At 42.8% G+C, this 20,031-nt stretch overlaps 1 protein-coding gene across 1 annotated transcript in view; it reads right to left on the reverse strand.

Moving 5' to 3' along the window:
- CD244 (CD244 molecule) overlaps nucleotides 1-15,283 on the reverse strand; it is a 29,300-nt gene extending 14,017 nt beyond the window's left edge. The window contains exon 1 of the mRNA XM_007172006.2: nucleotides 15,196-15,283. Coding sequence (XP_007172068.2) covers nucleotides 15,196-15,256 — 61 coding nt within the window. The 5' untranslated portion in view covers nucleotides 15,257-15,283. The remainder of the gene's footprint in view (nucleotides 1-15,195) is intronic.
- Nucleotides 15,284-20,031: the final 4,748 nt, after the last annotated feature.

Here is a 20,031-nt window from a genome sequence, read left to right on the forward strand (position 1 = left end):
CAAAGTCAACATAAGGAAGAAAATAATGAAGATCAGTGAGGAAATAAATAAAATAGAGACCAAAAAGACAATAGAAAAGATCAATAAGTCCAAGAACTAATTTTCTGAAAAGGTAAACAAAATCAACAAACCTCTAGCCAGGATCACCAAGAAGAAAAGAGAGAGGACCCAAATAAACAAAATAAGAAAAGAAAGAGGGAAATTTTAACCATGGATACCACAAAAATACAAAAAAATTACGAGAATACTAATAGTTATATGCAAACAAATTGGACAACCTGGAAGAAATGAACAAGTTTGTAGAAACATACAGCCTGCCAAAACTGAGTCAAGAAGAAACAGATCATTTAAATAGACTGATCACTAGAAGTGAAATACAATCTGTAATTTAAAAACAAAACAAAGCAAAACTCTCTGCAAACAAACATACAGGACTGAACAGCTTCACTGAGGAATTCTACCAAACATACCAAGAAGAACTTATACCTATCCTTCTCAAACTATTCCAAAAAATTTAAGAAGAGGGAACACTTCCAAATTCATTCTATGAAGGCATCATCATCCTGACACCAAAACCAGACAAAGACACCACAAAAAAAGAAAATTACAGGCGAATATCTTTAATGAACATAGATGCAAAAATCCTTAACAAAATATTAACAAACTGAGTCCAACATTACATAAAAGGGATCATACACCATGGTCAAGCTGATTTCATTCCAGGGTCACAAGATGGTTCAACATACATAAATCAATCAATGTGATACACCACATTCAAAAGAGAAAGACAAAACCACATGATTATCTCAACAGACACAGGAAAAGCATTTGACAAAATTCAACATCCATTCATGATTTTAAGAAAAGCTCTTACGAAAGTGGGTATAGAGGGAACATATCTCAACATAATTAAAGCCATTTATGACAAACCCACAACCAATATAATACTCAATGGTGAAAAGCTGAAATCCTTCCTGTTAAAATTTGGAACAGGACAAGGATGTCCACTCTCACCACTTCTATTCAACATAGTATTGGAAATCCTAGCCACAGCAATCAGACAAAAAAAAGAAATAAAAGTTATCCAAATTGGAAGGGACGAGGTAAAATTGTCATTATATGCAGATGACATAATATTATATATAGAAAGCCCTAAAGACTCCACACAAAAACAACTAGAACTGATAGATAAATTCAGTAAGGTAGCAGGATACAGGATTAACATACAGAAATCAGTTACAATTCTTTACACTAATAATGAAATATCAAAAAGGGAATGTAACAAAACCATACCTTTTAAAATCACACCAAAAAATAAAATAAAATACTTAGGATTAAACCTGACCAAGGAGGTGAAAGACTTATATGCTGAGAACTATAATACATTAATAAAGGCAATTAAAGATGATTCAAAGAAATGGAAAGATATCCCATACTCTTGGATTGGAGGAATTAATATTGTTAAAATGGCAATACTACTCAAAACAATCTACAGATTTAATGCAATCCGTACCAAAATAACCATGACATTTTTCACAGGACTGGAACAAATAATTCTAAATTCTATATGGAATCATAAAAGACCCAGAATTGCCAAAGCAATACAAAGGAAAGAGAACAAAGCAGGAGGCATAACCCTCCCACGCTTCAGATAATACTACAAAGCTACAATAGTCAAAACAGTGTGGTATTGGCACAAAAGCAGACATGGATCAATGGAACAGAATAGAGAGCCCAGAAATAAACCCACACACCTACAGTCAATTAATCATCAACAAAGGAAGCAAGAATATAAAATGGGAAAAAGATAGTCTCTTCAGCAAGTGGTGCTGGGAAAGTTGGACAACTACATGTAAATCAATAAAGTTAGAGCACACCCTCACACCATGCACATTGGAGTAGTCTCCACCCAGATGGGGAGTAGTGGTTTGGGGAAGGAAAGTCAGGCTCCGCCTTTTACCTGAGCCTCCTCTACCACATGGATTGACTCTTTCTTTAACAAATGATTTCTCTGTAGCAGGCAATGATGTTTGATAACATTTTAACCACAGTAGAACTTCTTTCAAAATTGGAGTCAATCCTTTCAAGCCCTGCTGCTGCTTCATCAACTAAGTTTATGTAATATTCTGAATCTTTTGTTGTCATTTTAACAATTGATTAACTTCACCATCTTATATGGGTGCAGTTTGTGACACCCCAAAATAATTGCAATAGTGACATCAAAGATCACTGATCACAGATCATCATAACAAATATAATAATAATGAAAAAGTTTGAAATATTGAGAGAATTACCAAAATGTGACAAAGAGACACGAAGTGAGCAAATGCTGTTGGGAAAATGGAGCTAATAGACTTGTGTGACACAGTGTTGACACAAACCTTCAATTTGTAAAAAACTCAGTATCTGCAAAGTTCAATAAAGTGAAGCTCAGTAAAATGAGGTATGCCTGTCTATAAAGAATTCCTAAAAATCAGTAAGAAATAAACTGACAACCCAAAAAAAAAAAAAAAAAAGGCAGAAGACTGGCACAGGCACTTGACAAATAAATGATACACAATTAACAAACAAGCAGCAAAAAGGTCCCCAACATTGCTGGATATCAGAAAACAATGAGACTCTACTATATCCCCACCAAAATGGCTAACATTTAAAAGACTGAAAATTCCAAGTGTTGACAGGGATGAGGCACAACTGAGACTCTGATTCATTGCTAATGGAAGTGTAAATTGGTGCAGCCACTTTGGAAATCTGACAATATCTTTTAAAACTAAAGTTACATATGCCCTATGACCCAGGAGAATTTGTACATACTCAAGAAAACATATACAAGAACGTTCATAATGGCTTTATTCATAATAATTCAAAATGCAAAACAACCCAAATATCAGTCATCATTAGATGAATAAATAAATCATGTTATATTCATATAATGGAATGTTACACAGCAATGAAAAAGAATAAACTGGGACTTCCCTGATGGCGCAGTGGTTAAGAATCCGCCAGCCAATGCAGGGGACATGGGTTTGATCCGTGGTCTGGGAAGATCCCACATGCTGTGGAGTAACTAAGCCCATGTGCCACAACTATGGAGTCCGTGCTCTAGAGCCCACGAGCCACAGCTACTGAGCCCACATGCCACAACTACTGAAGCCTGCATGCCTAGAGTTGGTGCTCCGCAACAAGAGAAGCCACCGCAATGAGAAGCCCGTGCACCGCAATGAAGAGCAGCCCCCGCTCGCCCAACTAGAGAAAGCCCGCATGCAGCAATGAAGACCCAATGCAGCCAAAAATAAATTAATTAATTTTTTAAAAAAAGAAGAATAAACTACTTCTACAAGCAAAAATGTGGATGGATCTTATCAACGTGGTTATTAATAAAGGAGCCAGACACCAAAAAGTATATAGTGAATGATTCTACTTATATGAAATTCAAAATCTGAAAAAACACAAATCTATGGTAAGAGGTTAGAATATTGGTTAACTCTGAGGAGATTATCAAGTTGGAGGGGACACAAAGAAGACTACTGGGGTGCTAGAAATGTTTTACATCTTGAGATGGGTGGTGGTTACATGTACATACATATATAAAGTTTCATCAAGCTATTCACTTAAACTTTTTGTACATTACTGTAAGTTATATCTTGATAAAAATACAAAATGTAAAAAAGGAGTAATTACTACCTCTCAGAGAGCTCTTCTGATCATTAAACTAAGTAAAATGTACTTTGATAAGAGCAAAGTAAGATGTTGCCACTGTGGAAACATTACCACAGCAAGAGTGGAAAAACAAGAGATTTCTGCACTCACCTTTTGGAGAAATATTAGAAAAGTCTTCCTGATACTTACTCAAAAGTCTTCCTGATACTTACTCAAATGACAACCAGAAATCAGTGGATCAGAAATTCTCACAGGTAAAATAGGCTAGGAAATAGGTTGGGCAAATTTACAGATTGACAAAGATGTCCTAAACCTAGGTTCCAGGTACATCTATAAGAATCAGTGAGCCCCTTTGAGGCAATGAGAAGACTATTCACTCCTATATTCAACAATTATTTATTGAATACTCTCTGTGTGTCAGGTATTGCTCTAGGGAGGATATCTTAATCTCAACACTTGACATTTGGGGTCTGTTAATTCCCTGTTGCAGAGGAAAGGGGAGCTGTCCTGTGCATTGTAAAGATGTGTAACATAATCCCTGGCCTCTACCCGCTAGATGCCAGCACCCCTGGCCCATTCATGACAAACAAAAAAGTTTTTAGACATTTCCAAATGTCCCCTGGGGGGCAAAATTGTCCCCACTTGAGAACCACTGCTCAAAGGCATTGGACTAGAGGGGTGAGCAAGAGAGACACGGTCCCTGCTCTCATGAAGCTTACACTCCAGTTGGGGTACGCACCATAAATAAGTGAAAAATGAAACAAGATCCTTTCAGAGAAGCATAAGTGCCATGAAGGTAGTTTTAAAAGGTGATATAACAGACTGACTGGTAGATTCGTGGCCAGAGAAGACCTCTCTGAGGAGGTGACATCTGAGCTAAGAAATGAAAGATATGAAGGATCCAGCCAGGCGAAGAGCTACAGAAAAAACATTCTGGGTAGGGGGAACTGCAACTTCACAGCTCCTCTGGGGACAGGGAATCAAACAGACGGTGCAGCCCTTAGGCAGAATATTAGAGATAGAAGAACTAAGCAAGATGGTCTTAGTGGTTGGCAGCATTTACAAAGAAATACATACATATCGTAAGTCTTAATTTCCTAGAAACAAGACATCACCTTCACAGACTAGAAATGGGAGATGATAAAACAACCAAATTACATTCAAGAGATTAACCCAGGAGAGTAGAGCTGGGGAGAGTTGCAAATAGAATGGTACGCAGAAAGATGGAAATGCCCCCCATACTTAACAAGCAAGTGCTAAAGGAAGATATGGAACTCCCATGACTGGTTAACTGGCAATAGCAGTGTCAGTCATATGCAGGGTCAAGGGTAAAGCCCAACAGAGAGGGAGCCACACCAGTGGATGCATATTTCATTGGCCAGGCACTGGGCTAAGTAATGGATATCTAAAGCTCCACCCCACCTAAGGCAGCAAAAGGGCTGAGACTGCAGATGGATCTTGAGTATTCCACAGGAGCCAACTCCAAGACCAACAAGAAACGCCAAGTTTAAGGGCTCCAGGATGGGTGCCAGAAATGCTTGCCACAAAACCAAAATCTATAGGACTGGGCAGGATTTTAAATAAGGAATGAAAGCCAAATCATAAGAAGAGAAGAGGATGAAAACAGAAGCATATAAGTGTAATATGGGAACAGTGAACAGCCAAGGTTACTGGTGCATGCATGGGTGCATCTTACTGGCCCAAAGGCAGGGAAGAAGTTCAGCCAATACCTCAAATAAAGCTTTCCAGGTTGCTCAGAGCTGGCATCTGTTATGATTGCTGTTGCTCATATCATATCTATAATATCATTTGTAACATCACTCCTATTTTGGAGAATGGGATTATTAAGGGCACTGGGCAAAGACGTAAAGGAAAAGTTACAATCTCTGTTTTACTGTGCTTACAGTCTAGAGGAAGATAGACCTAAAACAGCCAACTAAGACTTGATGTGAAATGTGCTACGGGGGTATGCCCAAGGCGTGACACAAGCATAAGGAAAGCACGCTTTACTCTTCCCTGGGGCATTAGGAGTGGCTTCCCAGAGGAGGTGACCTAGGTGCTTCCTGGGGCACCCAGGCCTGCCAGGTGGATTGAGAAAGGAGTATGGAAGAGGGCATCACAGACAGAACAGCAGCATTGTTACAGACACCCATACTTCTGGCTTATGGGTCTGCTAAGGATGGTAATAAAGCTCTCTCCAGCAGGTCTGGAGAGTGGGGTGATAGAACATGAGTTTAATTTTTAGGAGGTTGTGATGGTTTTATTTTATTTTTACCTTTTATAAAATTGAGAGGTAGCACAAATATTAAAGGGTGCCTAAAATATAAATGCATAGTATAATGAATAATTATAAAGTAAACTCCTGAATAACCACCATCAGATCAAAACATAGAGCCTTCATTCTGGTTCTCCTTCATCATGACAAAACTGAATATAGGACTTCCCTGGTGGCACAGTGGTTAAGAATCCGCCTGCCAATGCAGGGGACACACGTTCGAGCCCTGGTCCAGAAGATCCCACATGCCGTGGAGCAACTAAGCCCGTGCGCTACAACTACTGAGCCTGCGCTCTAGAGCCTGCGAGCCACAACTACTGAGCCCGCATGCTGCAACTACTGAAGCCCGTGCGCCTAGAGCCCATGCTCTGCAACAAGAGAAGCCACCACAATGAGGAGCCCACGCACCGCAATGAAGAGTGGCCACCACTCACCGCAACTAGAGAAAGCCCGTGAGCAGCAACGAAGACCCAACACAGCCATTAATTAATTAATTAATTAATTAATTATTTAAAAACTGAATATAGAGTATACAGGGAATGATTAAGTTATTAACTAAACTATTAAATTATTAAGGAATCAAATGTGTGATCTACACTCCTGATGCTATACTGCCATTATAGTCATTTTTTAATTATACTATTCTATTTTCATGTAAATTGTATTAGTTTATACACTTAAGAAGGGTTTGTCTCCAACTAAAAAGGAGGTAGGAAATAAGCTACCACAGGAAGAACACCAGGTGTTATTTTGATTTGTTGGTTTGGCTTTTGTGAGATAATGGAAATATATATATTATTCTCTCCCCCCAGTTCCTGGCACAGAGGAATTAAATTAAATTAATTAAATTAAATTAAATTAAATTAAATCCTTATAATTTCCCAGTGATAAAAGCATCTCTTGCTTTAGTATTTAGTCTTTGACCCCATCCCTGACATGGGGCTCCTAAAACCTTTGTAAATTCCTAAGTAATAAGAGCACCAGGAGCATCTTTTATTCTATTAAGATGACTCTGGATGAACTCCTGGGTGGGAGGGGCTGATCACAAAAAAGGCCAAGCCATGATTAAAAGCTTGGAATTTTCAGCCCCATTCCCCATCCTTCGGAGGAGGGATAGAGGCTGGAAATGGAGTTAATAGTTAATAACTGATCACATCTACATGAGGAAGCCCCTATAAAATCCCAATAGCACGAGTTTAGGGGAGCTACCAGTTTGGTGAACCCCAACTCCAAGGGAACAGAAGCTCCCTTCCAGACCTTGCCCTATTTATCTCTTCATCTGGCTGTTCATCTGTATCCTTTATCATATCCTTTAATAAACTGGTAAATGTAAGTAAGTGTTTCCCACTGTTCCGTGAGCCACTCCAACAAATTAATTGAATCAGAAGAGGGGATCACTGGAACCTCTGATCTACAACCTGGGCTTGAGACTGGTGTCTGAAATGGCAGAGGGAGGTAATCTTGTGGGAACGAGCCCTTAATCTGTGAAATCTAACACTGTCTCCTGGCAGATGGTGTCAGAACTGAGTCAAATTGTAAGACACCCAGCTGGTTTCACAGAGAGTTGCTTGGTATGGGGAAAGAACCACACACACATTTGGAGACCAGAGGTATCAGAAGTGAATTGTTCTGTATGAGTAGTAAAAGAGACACATGGGAAAGAAAGACACAGTAGGGAAAAACTGGATGGTATTCCAACATAGATTTTTAAATGGGAGGATAATGAACTAAGAGTGGAGAGCCAACAGAAAAGGAGCAGTTGAAGAAAGATCAGAGATATCATGGACTGGGCAGGTCCTGGATGACCTACCAGATGAAGCCGTGATGTCCAGAGCACACGGGGAAGGACAGACCAAGGAAAGGAGGAGAGCTCCCTAACGCAGAGCAGAGGTGACTGTGGTCATTTATGGGCGCAGATGAGGTCAGTTGATGTTGAGGGATTGTTGGTGAGGTCGGCAGAATCCCTAATTGGGGCCTCCATTTACTTGGAGAAGGAGAATGTAGGCTGATAAAAGCTATGATGATGGAACAGGATCTTGAAGAGATGGTGAAGGTTTGGAATCACCCCTTTGGAGAAAGGGGAAAGCTGTGGATCAGAAACAAGGATTCCCAGGGCACTGAGGACCCAGCTGAAATTGAAGGCTCTCAATCTGTAGTTGCTCTTTGTTGCTGAGTTTTCTTCTGCAGCCCTCAACAGCCCAGTGTGGGGGAAAGGAAGATATTCAGGGTGAGGCAGGGCTAGACAGGGATGGCGGTGGGGTGAGGTTGGAGTGGGAGCATACAGCAGAAAGATGAGTGGGCAAGGTACTATGTACTGGGTATTGTGACTGATGCAGAAAGACCTCTGTCCCTGTCCCCGAGGGGCACATATGCCAAATGGAGAGACAAGAAATGGCAGTATGATAAGATAACTTCAGCACAAGTTCTCACACGCTTAGTGAGAGGTGGAGGAGGCCCCGACAAGTGGTGGATTGTTCAGAGCGAAGAGGCCACAGCAGATTCCGGTGGTCAGAGCAGGCCCCAGGGCTGCTGCTACCTCTGTTGTTACCACTCAGCAGCTTTGGGGCCTCTCTTCCGGTGGTTAGGAAAGAATGGGGTGAAACAACTCTGCAGAGGGAGGGCAGAGGTCAAGTGATTAACTCCACCACCTCCTCAGGAAGAAGAGGGAAGCCAGCACAGAGGACGGTCAAGGAGACGATCTGACCCAGCAGTGAGTCCCGCTCAGCCCCAGAGTTGGGTGCAAGAGCTGCAGCCTCCAAAGTCCCGCAGTGTCCACTGTCAGCTCAGCTCCCTCTCACCTTGACCTGCTGGTCGGAGGAAGGGTGAGATGGGAAGAAGGTTGAGGCCTAAGAGACTGGGAGAGGGGACAGGGGAGAGAAAAGAGAACTTTCAGAAAAGTATAACTTCCCCTAGCCAACAAAGGATGTTGAGGTTTTCTCAGCTCAGGGTTATGCCACCAGGCTTGGAGTGAAGGCAACAGAAGGGGTTCCTGATGGGGTCTGGGTGGATAAAGCTCAGTGAGGTCCCAAAAGTGCTGGGGCAGGGCCGGCCCTAGTCAAGGCAAAATTATAAAGTAGATAAAATCCCCTCCAGGTCCACAACCCAATTCATCGCCTCTCTTCTTCTTCACCTAGCCCCACCCTGGGGGGCTTCCTCCTGACCATACTGACTCCACCTCTCAGACAATGCAACCCCTTACCTCTGTCAACTTACCTAGCCTATGTCCCACTCTTTGTATCAGTTAACTGAATCATCCCATTTATAATACTGTCTTTTTCCAAGATAACAAGTGCATTTGTTTCTCATGTCTCCTCATTCAAACCTGTTTTCCCTACTTCTGTTTAGGCTGTTCCCTCTGCTTAGCTTGTCCTTCTACCTTACCCCTATCTCCTGAAATGTTATTTATCTTTCAAGGCCACTTCCCCAGTGTCCCTACCTAGAAGGAATCTCCATCTTCTTTGCACCCTTTGTGCTCTAAATGTATCTTGCCTGTCAGAGACACTTAGCATTTAGCATTTTCTGTCTTCCCTTGGAGTTGATATTGTACAGGCCTATTTTCCTCTAACTGTCTGAAAGATTCTTAAGGATAGAACCAATGTGTGTTTCATCTTTGTTTCCTCCACAAAATCTTGCATAGTTCTTGGAACATAGTAAGGGTTTAATGAAGTGTTCAGCTGATTAATTAATCAATTAAATTCAGCTCCCAGAAATGACTCTCGTGTAGGAATTTCATGCAGTATACCAGGGAAGCCACACAGACATGGTTCTCTTGGTTTTGACTTTCACCTTTCAGGCTCCACACCCCTGCGCTTTCATTTCCCATTTGCAGGTCCTCAGAACACAAAGCTGGTGGCCCTGAAACAACTTGGAACTCTCACGCACTGCTTGGTTCAACCACTTTGGAAAACAGTTGGGCAGCAACTGCTAGAGGTATATTTACATACCCAGTGATTCTACCCCCAGAGATACGCCCAACAGACGTGCATGCACTAAAAGGCTCATAGAGGACTTCCCTGGTGGTCCAGTGGTTTAAATTCTGTGCTTCCACTGCAGGGGCCGCGGGCTCCATCCCTGGGCAAGGAACTAAGATCCCGCATGCCAAGCAGCTTGGCCAAAAGGCTCTTAGCAACGTAATTATAATACGGAAAAAACCCTTGAAACAACCCAAAGGTTCTTCAATGGTAGAATAGATTAATAAACTATTATATAGTCATACAATGAAATACAGCCATGAAAACGACCAGCTGCAAGTGATAGCAGAGATAAATCTCATCAGATGTTGAGCAAAAGAAGCCAAATACAGGAGTATATACTTTATGATTCCATTTATATACAGGCAAAACTAACCAATGATGTTAGAAGTCAGAAGAGTGGTTGTATTTGTGGAAAAGGGTGGAGGTAAGGAAAGGAGGGAACATGTGGTAGACACACAGGTGTTTTCACTTAACAATAACTCATTGAGATGTACGTTTATAATTTTGCACACTTTTCTGCACACATATCATGAAGACAGTGGCCCAGCTATCTCTGGAGGGATTTCTATAGAACTGGTTTCCTCCAGTGGTGCTGCAGCCCTGAGTTCTCTGAGTCCTGACCTCTCTCCTGTGGACAGATACTTCACTCTTCACACTTTGTCTGAGGGGGAGTACAATCAGGAAAAGATGGACAAAAATAAATCCAGCCTTTTTAGAACTTGTCTGGATCCCAGCCAGAGCAGTTGCGATCAGTGACTCCTTCCTGAGAAGTGAAAGTTTCAACACAACCTATGGGAACAGCCTGCAGCCTTCAGAGCTGATCTGTGAGATGCTGCCCCTGCCCCTTTTTTTTTTGTCCAGCACATCTCACCCCAGACCTTGTGGCCCCTGGGCATTTATAGCCTCTGGTGTGTCCTTTGTAGTTTCTTCAGAATGCATAGCCAAAACCTGAATTTAGGGTCCAAAATGAACTTTAGGGCCCAAGTCCACACTTATGGGCAGTGATTTGAAGGTCCCTGGTCCCCAAACCATCTGACCCAAAAATTATCCCAATCTTCCTCTAAGATGCCTGAAAACAATTCATTTACTCACTCAACTAACATGTTTGGAGCACTTACTGTGTTGGGCACTTCGTTGGGCACTAATCACAGCTGTAATTATATACTGATGGATATAAATGGTGTAGGCTCTATGAACAAAGGGGCCGTGTACTTAATCACTACTGAATCCTAAATATCTTGTCCAGCACCTGGTGCAGAGCTACTCAAAACATATCCAGGGAAGGAATGGGAATAGAGAGGGAGATGCTATTGTGAAAACAGACTACTTCACATTACGATGTAATCATGTGATTAAATGTCTTGAATACATGTTCCTTTAAGTTAAAAATGTTGAAGACTCCCTAAGATCCTGGTTATGATAATGAGAAACCCTCAGAAAAGGGTCACACATTAAAACTTTATCATCTTATCTCAAGATTCTCTAACTCACTTTCTCTTCAACTAATTAAAGTCAACAAAGGATTACTGAATAGTCTCTCTTCTTTACTCTGACTACAAAACTAAGTGAAATATATGCCCTGCCTCCAAAGAGCTGAATAACATGAGCATTCATTTTGGAGGACTTGTTATAACTCAACATTTCTCTAAACACTTTATACACTATATCTCATCTAATCCTCACACATCCCCCAGGAAGAGGGCACCACTGTTAACTTCATGCTATGAATGAAAAATTGAGAAACAAGAAGTTAGTTAACTTCCTCAAGGCCACAGAGGTAGTTAGTATTTACATGCTTTAAAATCTAAAACAGTTTTCCCAATGAAGCTTTCTGGTAGGCAGATAAACTCACTTTATTCCATGGATTATTTAAAGCACTCATGCATTCAATAAATACATATTGAGGGTCTACTTGTGCCAGATACTGTTCTAGATGCTGAAGATACAGCAGTGAACAAAACAAACAAAAGCCCTGGCCTCAAGGATCTTACATTCTAATGAGGTAAAGAAGAGCCTAGGAGATAGAAAATAAGACAAATAAGTAAACATATAGTATGTAAAATGGAGACGAGCACTACAGAGAAAAATAAACGAAGAGGGAGATAAGAAGTTACAGGATGAAGGGGTTGACATTTTTAGTGGGAAAGATATCACTGCAGAAGTGGTATTTGAGCAGAATGAGGAAGCAAGCCTCATGGCAAATGAGGGGAAAGCAGCATTCTTAGTGGAGAAAACAGTGCAAAGCCCCCAAGTGGAACATGTGTGAGGACCAGCAGGCCAGCATGGCTGAAATGCAGTGAGAAGACCAGAGAGGAAGGGGCAGTGGTTAGGGGGGTCAGATCACGTGGGCCATTGCAAAATGTATGGCTTTTACTCTACGTGAAGTGAGAAGCCTTTGGAAGACTTTTGCAATGCTCAAGAGTGATATGAGCCTCTTACACATATGTGATGCATATTACATTCTTCAGTAAACCAAGTCTTAGAAAAAATGTTTCACTGTCATTGTACCTCCTGATGGGATGCACTGAAAAAGACATGCCATCACTTTCGTGGTATTCCTGCCAAAAGTGCATGACCTAAGTCTTATGACAAAACATTAGACAAACTCAGATTGTGGAACCATCTAGAAAACAACTGACTTGTATTCCACAAATGTCAAAGTCATAAAAGACAAAGAAAGGAATAATTATAGATTGAAGATGACAAAAAATACATAACAACTGAATGCAATACATGATCCTGATTGGATTCTGGATGGGGAAAAAAGATGTTGTAGAGCACATTTTGGAGACAGTTGGTAATATTTAAATATGGACTGTATGTTTGATTGTATCTATGTTAAATTTACTAAATTTGATACCTGTGCTGATATGATATGATATGATATGATATATGATATGATATTGGAACATCCTTGTCCTTAGAAGATGTGTGCTAAAATAGTTAAGAGTAAAGGGGGGCTTCCCTGGTGGCGCAGTGGTTGAGAATCTGCCTGCCAATGCAGGGGACGCGGGTTTGAGCCCTGGTCTGGGAAGATCCCACATGCCACGGAGCGGCTAGGCCCGTGAGCCACAATTACTGAGCCTGTGCGTCTGGAGCCTGTGCTCCGCAACAAGAGAGGCCACGATAATGAGAGGCCCGTGCACCGCGATGAAGAGTGGCCCCCACTTGCCACAACTAGAGAAAGCCCTCACACAGAAATGAAGACCCAACACAGCCATAAATAAATAAATAAATAAACAAACAAACAAACAAAAAAGTTAAAAAAAAACACATTAAAAAAAAGAGTAGGGGCTTCCCTGGTGGCGCAGCGGTTGAGAGTCTGCCTGCCAATGCAGGGGACACGGGTTCGAGCCCTGGTCCGGGAAGATCCCACGTGCCGCGGAGCGGCTGGGCCCGTGAGCCACAGTTGCTGAGCCTGCGCGTCTGGAGCCTGTGCTCCGCAGCGAGAGAGGCCGCGATAGTGAGAGGCCCGCGCACCGCGATGAAGAGTGGCCCCCGCTTGCCGCAACGGGAGGAAGCCCTCGCACAGAAACGAAGACCCAACACAGCCATAAGTAAATAAAAAAAAAAAAAAAAAAAAAAAAAAAAAAAAAAAGAGTAAAGGGGCATGATGTCTGAAACTTACTCTTGAATATTCCACAAAAATAATTATTATTATACAGCTATACACACATACCTATATTTGGAGAGAAAGAGAAATAAGGCAAATGTGATAAAATGTTAACAACTGGTGAATCTAGGTGAAGGAAATACAAAAATTCTTTGTGCTATTCTTGCAACTTCCCTGAAACTTCAAAATTATTTTCGATTAAGAAGTTTAAAAATCGAACTAAATAAACAGAGCAGTTTCAGTCAGCTTACATCAGGCCAGCCCCACAGACACAGGGCATAGCAAGAAGAGAGAGAAGTTCCCTAAGACCAAAGTCCATCCTTCCCTGCGCTCAAAGAATCACTTGCCAGGCTCCCCCCTACCTCCTACCAATGAGTCTTGTCATAGCCACACCCAAAGAGAGCACCACAGCCCTGGGAATGAAGATGGAGGGAGCACCATCCTCCTGCCACTTGGGCTCATGATCTGAGTCAGCCTCAACCTTCTGTCCCTCCCACCCCCAAAGCCAGGCATCAAAGCATGTGGGTCCTATCTCAGCTTTCAAGGCTACTTAGCCCAGGTTCCAACCTAGCTCTCTTACCTAGGATCCTGCGTCTTTGGGTCCCCCCAGCCCACACACATGAGCCCCAGTCTCCAGAGTTCTCTCTCTGTTCCCTGTTCATTATTACACCCTGCCTTACTCCGCCTGTACTCGTTACAAAAGCCAGAGCCTAGAATGTGTCTTCTTGAAAGATACCAGAGTGCTCAGGGGCTCAGTGATTGAACTGAGTACCCAGGAATGACTTCTAACAGGCCCTGCACAAATACTTCCTTGTGCCTCTGTTTCTTCCCTTTGCACAAAAGTGTGCCCTCCTCTCACCGCACGCCCCGCTCATGATGCCCCTCAAAGAATCGCTGATCTAAAATGCAGGCTCCAAGTCTCAGAGCATCCTAGTCTTAGGGTTGGAAAAAGAGGGGGAGACTGCTTCCCACACACACAAACATTAGTTGGCTTGGGTCCCAGCTGACAGTTATCAGTTTGCTATGGAGCTTCCTTATATATGTCTCCTTCTCTTCCCTTCCCTGCACCCTGCCCCCAGACAACGTTTCCCTAATAATTCTCAGGCTCCCATGGCCTCTGGGCTGCTGGAAGAGCTGAGGGATGAGGGACCAGGCCATGCTGGTAAAGCCTGTGTTCTGGCCTTGGCCTCACACTTCCCCTCTCCCCTCCCCCTTGCCAGGGCTCAGCTTTCCTGCCTCAGAGAATAATCTGTCAGTCTCTGAGCTCCAGTACCCCTACTTCCTTGGAGAAACCCATGAAGCTCATGGCCACTTCTCCTCTCTGCTGGTAATCCCACCAAATTAGAGGATATTTCCTTTGTCTTTCTTACAGCCAGCAGGGAGGATACTTTCTCCCCACTAGACAGAAAGGAAAACTGAAGCCAGTGGAAAAGACTCACCTTGCCTGAGGTGGCCTGGATTGCTTGGCCAGAGGCACTTCTCAAGGACCTCCCAACCCACTGCCAGCCTTTGCTCTCTGACCCAGCCTGTCCAGAGCTGCGGGGAACTGCTCAGTCACAGTTCCAGGTCACCATGTAAGCAGCACAACCCAGAGGCTCTGGATGCTGATCTCCCTGAAGGCCATGGCCCCTAGTCCATGCCAACCCCACCCCTGCCAGGCTGAGCCTCCTTACCTTGGCCCCGATGCCCCTTGATGAGCAGGAGGAGTGTGAGGGTAAGCGCTTGCCCCAACATCCCCACAAGACAGAGGGGTCAGGCCGGGTCCTCTCCCACCAGATGCTCTGCCCTGCACAGGCTCAGCAGCCACCCATCAGCAGGAGGGTGACGGGGAGCAGAACTGCCTCGCTCCAGCCACAGTTTCCTCAACTTGAGGCTGTTCTCATTAGCTGAACGCTAACAAGGCCGTTGAGGAAACCCCAGTCCCTGGACCTGGTCTGATAGTTCCCGCAAGCTAAACTTGCAAAGTCTGCCTCAAGTGGGCGGGTGCTCAGAGTTCACAGTGACTCACAAAACCAGCTTCAAAATCTTGTCCCAAGCTCTGCCCCAGCCCAGCTGCTTTGTTTAAAGGACAGATGTCCAAGAAATTTTCCAATTCTCTGCATCCTACTGACAATATGGAGAAACCTACATGGGTACCAAACAGCCATCATCAGAGCCTGTCCCATCCCAACAGACATGGTGAAGGTGGAGGGGAGAGGGTTTGGGAAGGATGTGGACTGAGAAGTGGAACCCTAGATAAGTGGGTGAAATGTTGAAGAAGACAAGTAGGGGGCACTAGAAAAATCTAACAGACCTGGGGAATCTCTGCAAGTTGATACCAAAGTTTAAGCATATGCAAATTAAATATTTTTCTTAAGAATGTGTTTTTGCCCTAGTTTCCTATTTGTACTTCTAAATTCCCTCCCTTCTTCTTTTTCTACTTTCCTTTAATAGTCCTTTATTCCTTCTCTCAGCTTCTCTCACCCAGACAGGATGTATACGCATGTTTGCTTCCCCCCAGCACGCACTTTGATTCCACCCTCCAGAAAGGCCAGGTAGCATCTGATCCTCTTCACCCCGCCAGGGAGAGGTGGAGGCATGCCACCTTCTCCAGAACGCAATTGCTTTGAGACCACACCCCAGCGTTCTATGCCTTTCTCTTTCTTCTGCTTTCTCCTTAGCAGAAAATACTTTCAGTTCACTTCAGGTCAGTCTTTCTTCTCCTTTTCCATCTTTTGATCCATTTCCAGTCACCCTGTCTGAAGCTGGGCTGAGAGGAGGCAGACTGAAAGCCTTGCCTGCCAAAGAAGGCAGCAGTGATATTCCGGATGGAGCACTGGATTTGGAGTCAAAGATGTAGACTTGAGTTCCAGTTCAGCAACACACAACCTGTGTGATCCTGACCAAATTACTTTCTGAGCCTGTGGGCTCAACAATACTTGGCTCCCATCCCTCACAAGGTAGTTTCAGAATCAAATTAAAAACAACCTGAGAGGATGCGTGTAAAAAACTCTGGACAACGGTAAGGTTTTGTTTGTTTTCTTAAACATAGACCCACACAGATTTTTCCAGCTAATCTAATGGTTATCAGCTCTTCTCTCATTTTTCTCCTCCCAAGGGGCAGCCCTCAGCCCTGGGAAATTTCCTCAGAGTTGATCTGGCCATGCCCTTGACCTTAAGAAGTGGTGCTCGGGCTTCCCTGGTGGCACAGTGGTTGAGAATCTGCCTGCCAATGCAGGGGACACGGGTTCGAGCCCTGGTCTGGGAAGATCCCACATGCCGCGAGCGACTGGGCCCGTGAGCCACAATTACTGAGCCTGAGCGTCTGGAGCCTGTGCTCTGCAACAAGAGAGGCCGCGATAGTGAGAGGCCCGCGCACCGCGATGAAGAATGGCCCCCACTTGCCACAACTGGAGAAAGCCCTCACACAGAAACGAAGACCCAACACAGCCATAAATAAATAAATAAATAAAATATTAAAAAAAAAAAAAAAAAAGAAGAAGTGGTGCTCAAGGCATGATAAAATAAGAAAGAGTAAATTTCCTCCCATTAAAGATGGAGGACAAGGTCCATCTGTTCAAAGCAACTAATGGACAACATGAATTAGGAATGTGGTTCACCGCTCCTGACCCCAGCACCAGCTCCATCCTCTTCCCACCAGTCACATGGCTAACCTACCATCCCCTGGAAACTGAACTGGAAGTAGATGTACCACTTTGTGTCTTGTGGTCCTGACCATACTCTACCCCATGATAACTGCTACTTGTTCTCCACACTGCCCTGCCTGAACTTGAGCTCTTCTACATGAAGTCTTTTCTCTCCTTAGTTTAGTGTTTCCAGAGCCTGGCCCAGTGCCTGGCTCTTAATAGTTGGTTATAGATTGTTGAGTGCTGAAGGAATGAATGAGTTCCCTAGAGAAAGCATTTCCCTTCCCTCTGAGATACACTGGTAAACTAGGTCACCATGGTCCCTGCCTTCATGGAGTTTATATCTTGCCCTGCAGGATCCTTGTACAAAGAGCCCTTCTGTGTAATCCGGCCACTTTAGCATGAAGACCCAAGATGCTACAAAGTCCACATAAACTCAGAAACTCCTGTATTCCCATTTCCCATGCATATTTCCCAGGTATTTGTAAGTCTTGGACATTTAACGGTCAGTGACCATCCAAGAATTAATGTTTCATCAACTCCCACCCTCTCATCCTTCTTTTTCTCAAATCACACTTTCACCATGTTTCAAGGAGTCAAGGTCATTCTAGTATATCCCAGCTACAACACTGACGAGTCCCCAAATCCACCCACTTCTTCTTTTTTTTTTTTTTTGGATGACCACAACAAAAGCAACAATGATTGCAATTACCAAACACAAAACACACTCATACTATGTCATAATATTGGCATTCAGTCCAGTAATCCTCCACTGTAACAGCTCCTTTACTTTGCAGTGACAATTGATTTGTGTATTTTTTATCTCTGAGTCCTTGTGGGATTTTTTTTTTATTCAAACAGAAAGTCACAAAAATTATAATCATCCTCATCAGTTCACTCAGTCCCATGTAATTAATTTTTTTTTCATCTTGATCTTTTGTTAGCACTTTTATGAATTCATCAGTTTTCCATTAGAGTTCTGAAAATGCTTATTCATTCAGTTCAGCAGTATAGTCAGTTACCAGAAACCTGTACTTGTCAGAGTCTTTTCCATGGATTCCTTGAAGATGAAACCCTTTTACAGGAACATTTTTGCAAAAGCATCAGAGTACACCTAGAACTGTCTGTAAGTGACAAAAGATTTTAAAATGACCACGGTTAAAGATTTGATGAAAGTTCATAATAATGCAATTGACAAGGAAATTTAGTTATTTCTGAGATATACATTTTAAAGTAATACTAGAATTGTGACATAACATTATACCAGAACATATAAGATTTTTAGAAATTTCATGTAATGTCTGAAACAATCCACCCACTTCTGAGACTAATTTTAAATTTGGGGTCCCTAAGACCACCTTCAATTTTGATAATTTACTAGAAGGCAATTTAATAGTAATCATTAACATGTTAAATACATATGCCCTTTCACCTAGCAATACCCCCTTTGAATTTACCCACAGAAATACTCTGACTAATACTTTCACAAATGCCCAAAGATAAGCAAGATTCTTCCTTATAGCATTGTTAAGTAAAAAATCGGAAATAACCTAAAGTTAATCAGTGGGGAACAGTTTTTAAAATATGGTGTATTCATTCTATACTACAGTATATTAAGAAGGCTTTTAAAAGAGTAAAATAGGGGCCTCCCTGGTGGCGCAGTGGTTGAGAGTCTGCCTGCCAATGCAGGGGACACGGGTTCGAGCCCTGGTCTGGGAGGATCCCACATGCCGCGGAGCGACTAGGCCCGTGAGCCACAGTTGCTGAGCCTGCGCGTCTGGAGCCTGCGCTCCGCAACAAGAGAGGCCGCGATAGTGAGAGGCCCGCGCACCGCGATGAGGAGTGGCCCCCGCTTGCCACAACTAGAGAAAGCCCTCGTACAGAAACGAAGACCCAATACAGCCATAAATAAATAAATAAAATTAAAAAAAAAAAAAAAAAAAGAGTAAAATAAATGTCCACATACTCACATGAAAAGAACCTTAAGACATTCACAAAACCATCTGCATAATATAGTTCTGTTTAGGTGGACAAACTAATGTGTGTGTATTTATGTTCTCTGAATGGTTGTAAATGCAAAGAAACATGCCTGGGGAAAAATATTCATGATGGGGGCTTCCCTGGTGGCGCAGTTGTTAAGGATCTGCCTGCCAGTGCAGGGGACATGGGTTCGAGCCCTGGTCCGGGAAGATCCCACATGCCGTGGAGCAACTAAGCCTGTGTGCCACAACTACTGAGCCCGGGTGCCACAACTACTGAAGCCCGCACACCTAGAGCCCGTGCTCCACAACAAGAGAAGGCACCACAATGAGAAGCCCGTGCACAGCAACGAAGAGTAATCCCCGCTCGCTACAACTAAAGAAAGCCCGCACGCAGCAACAAAGACCCAGCACAGCCAAAAAAAAATTATATATATATATATATATATATTCATGATGGCAACCTTTAGATAAAGAAGTAGAATTTTGAGTAGAGGTGAGTGAGTGACTTTTACTTTTTATTCCACATATACTTCCTGTCCAGAACTTTTTACAATAACTATATTACATGTGCGATGATTTAAAGTATCAGTTCTCCAAGTTCCCAGGTTTTCAACTACATAACATAAGATCAATGTATTAGTGAGGCTTTCCAGAGAAACAGAACCAATAGGAGATATATAGACATAGATAGAGAGACAGAGATGGAAATGGAGATGGAGATAAAGAGATTTATTATAGAGAACTGGCTCATGAAATTATGGAGGCTGGCAAATCCAAAATCTGCAGAGCCAATGTCTCAGTTTGAAGGTCATCAGGGAGGAGAATTTTCTCTTACTTGAGGGAGAGTAAACCTTTTTTTTTTTTTTTCGTCACTAAATAGGTTCTGCAGTACTACATGACC

The sequence above is a fragment of the Balaenoptera acutorostrata genome, chromosome 1 (genome assembly GCF_949987535.1).
Source record: "Balaenoptera acutorostrata chromosome 1, mBalAcu1.1, whole genome shotgun sequence".
NCBI lineage: Eukaryota > Metazoa > Chordata > Mammalia > Artiodactyla > Balaenopteridae > Balaenoptera > Balaenoptera acutorostrata.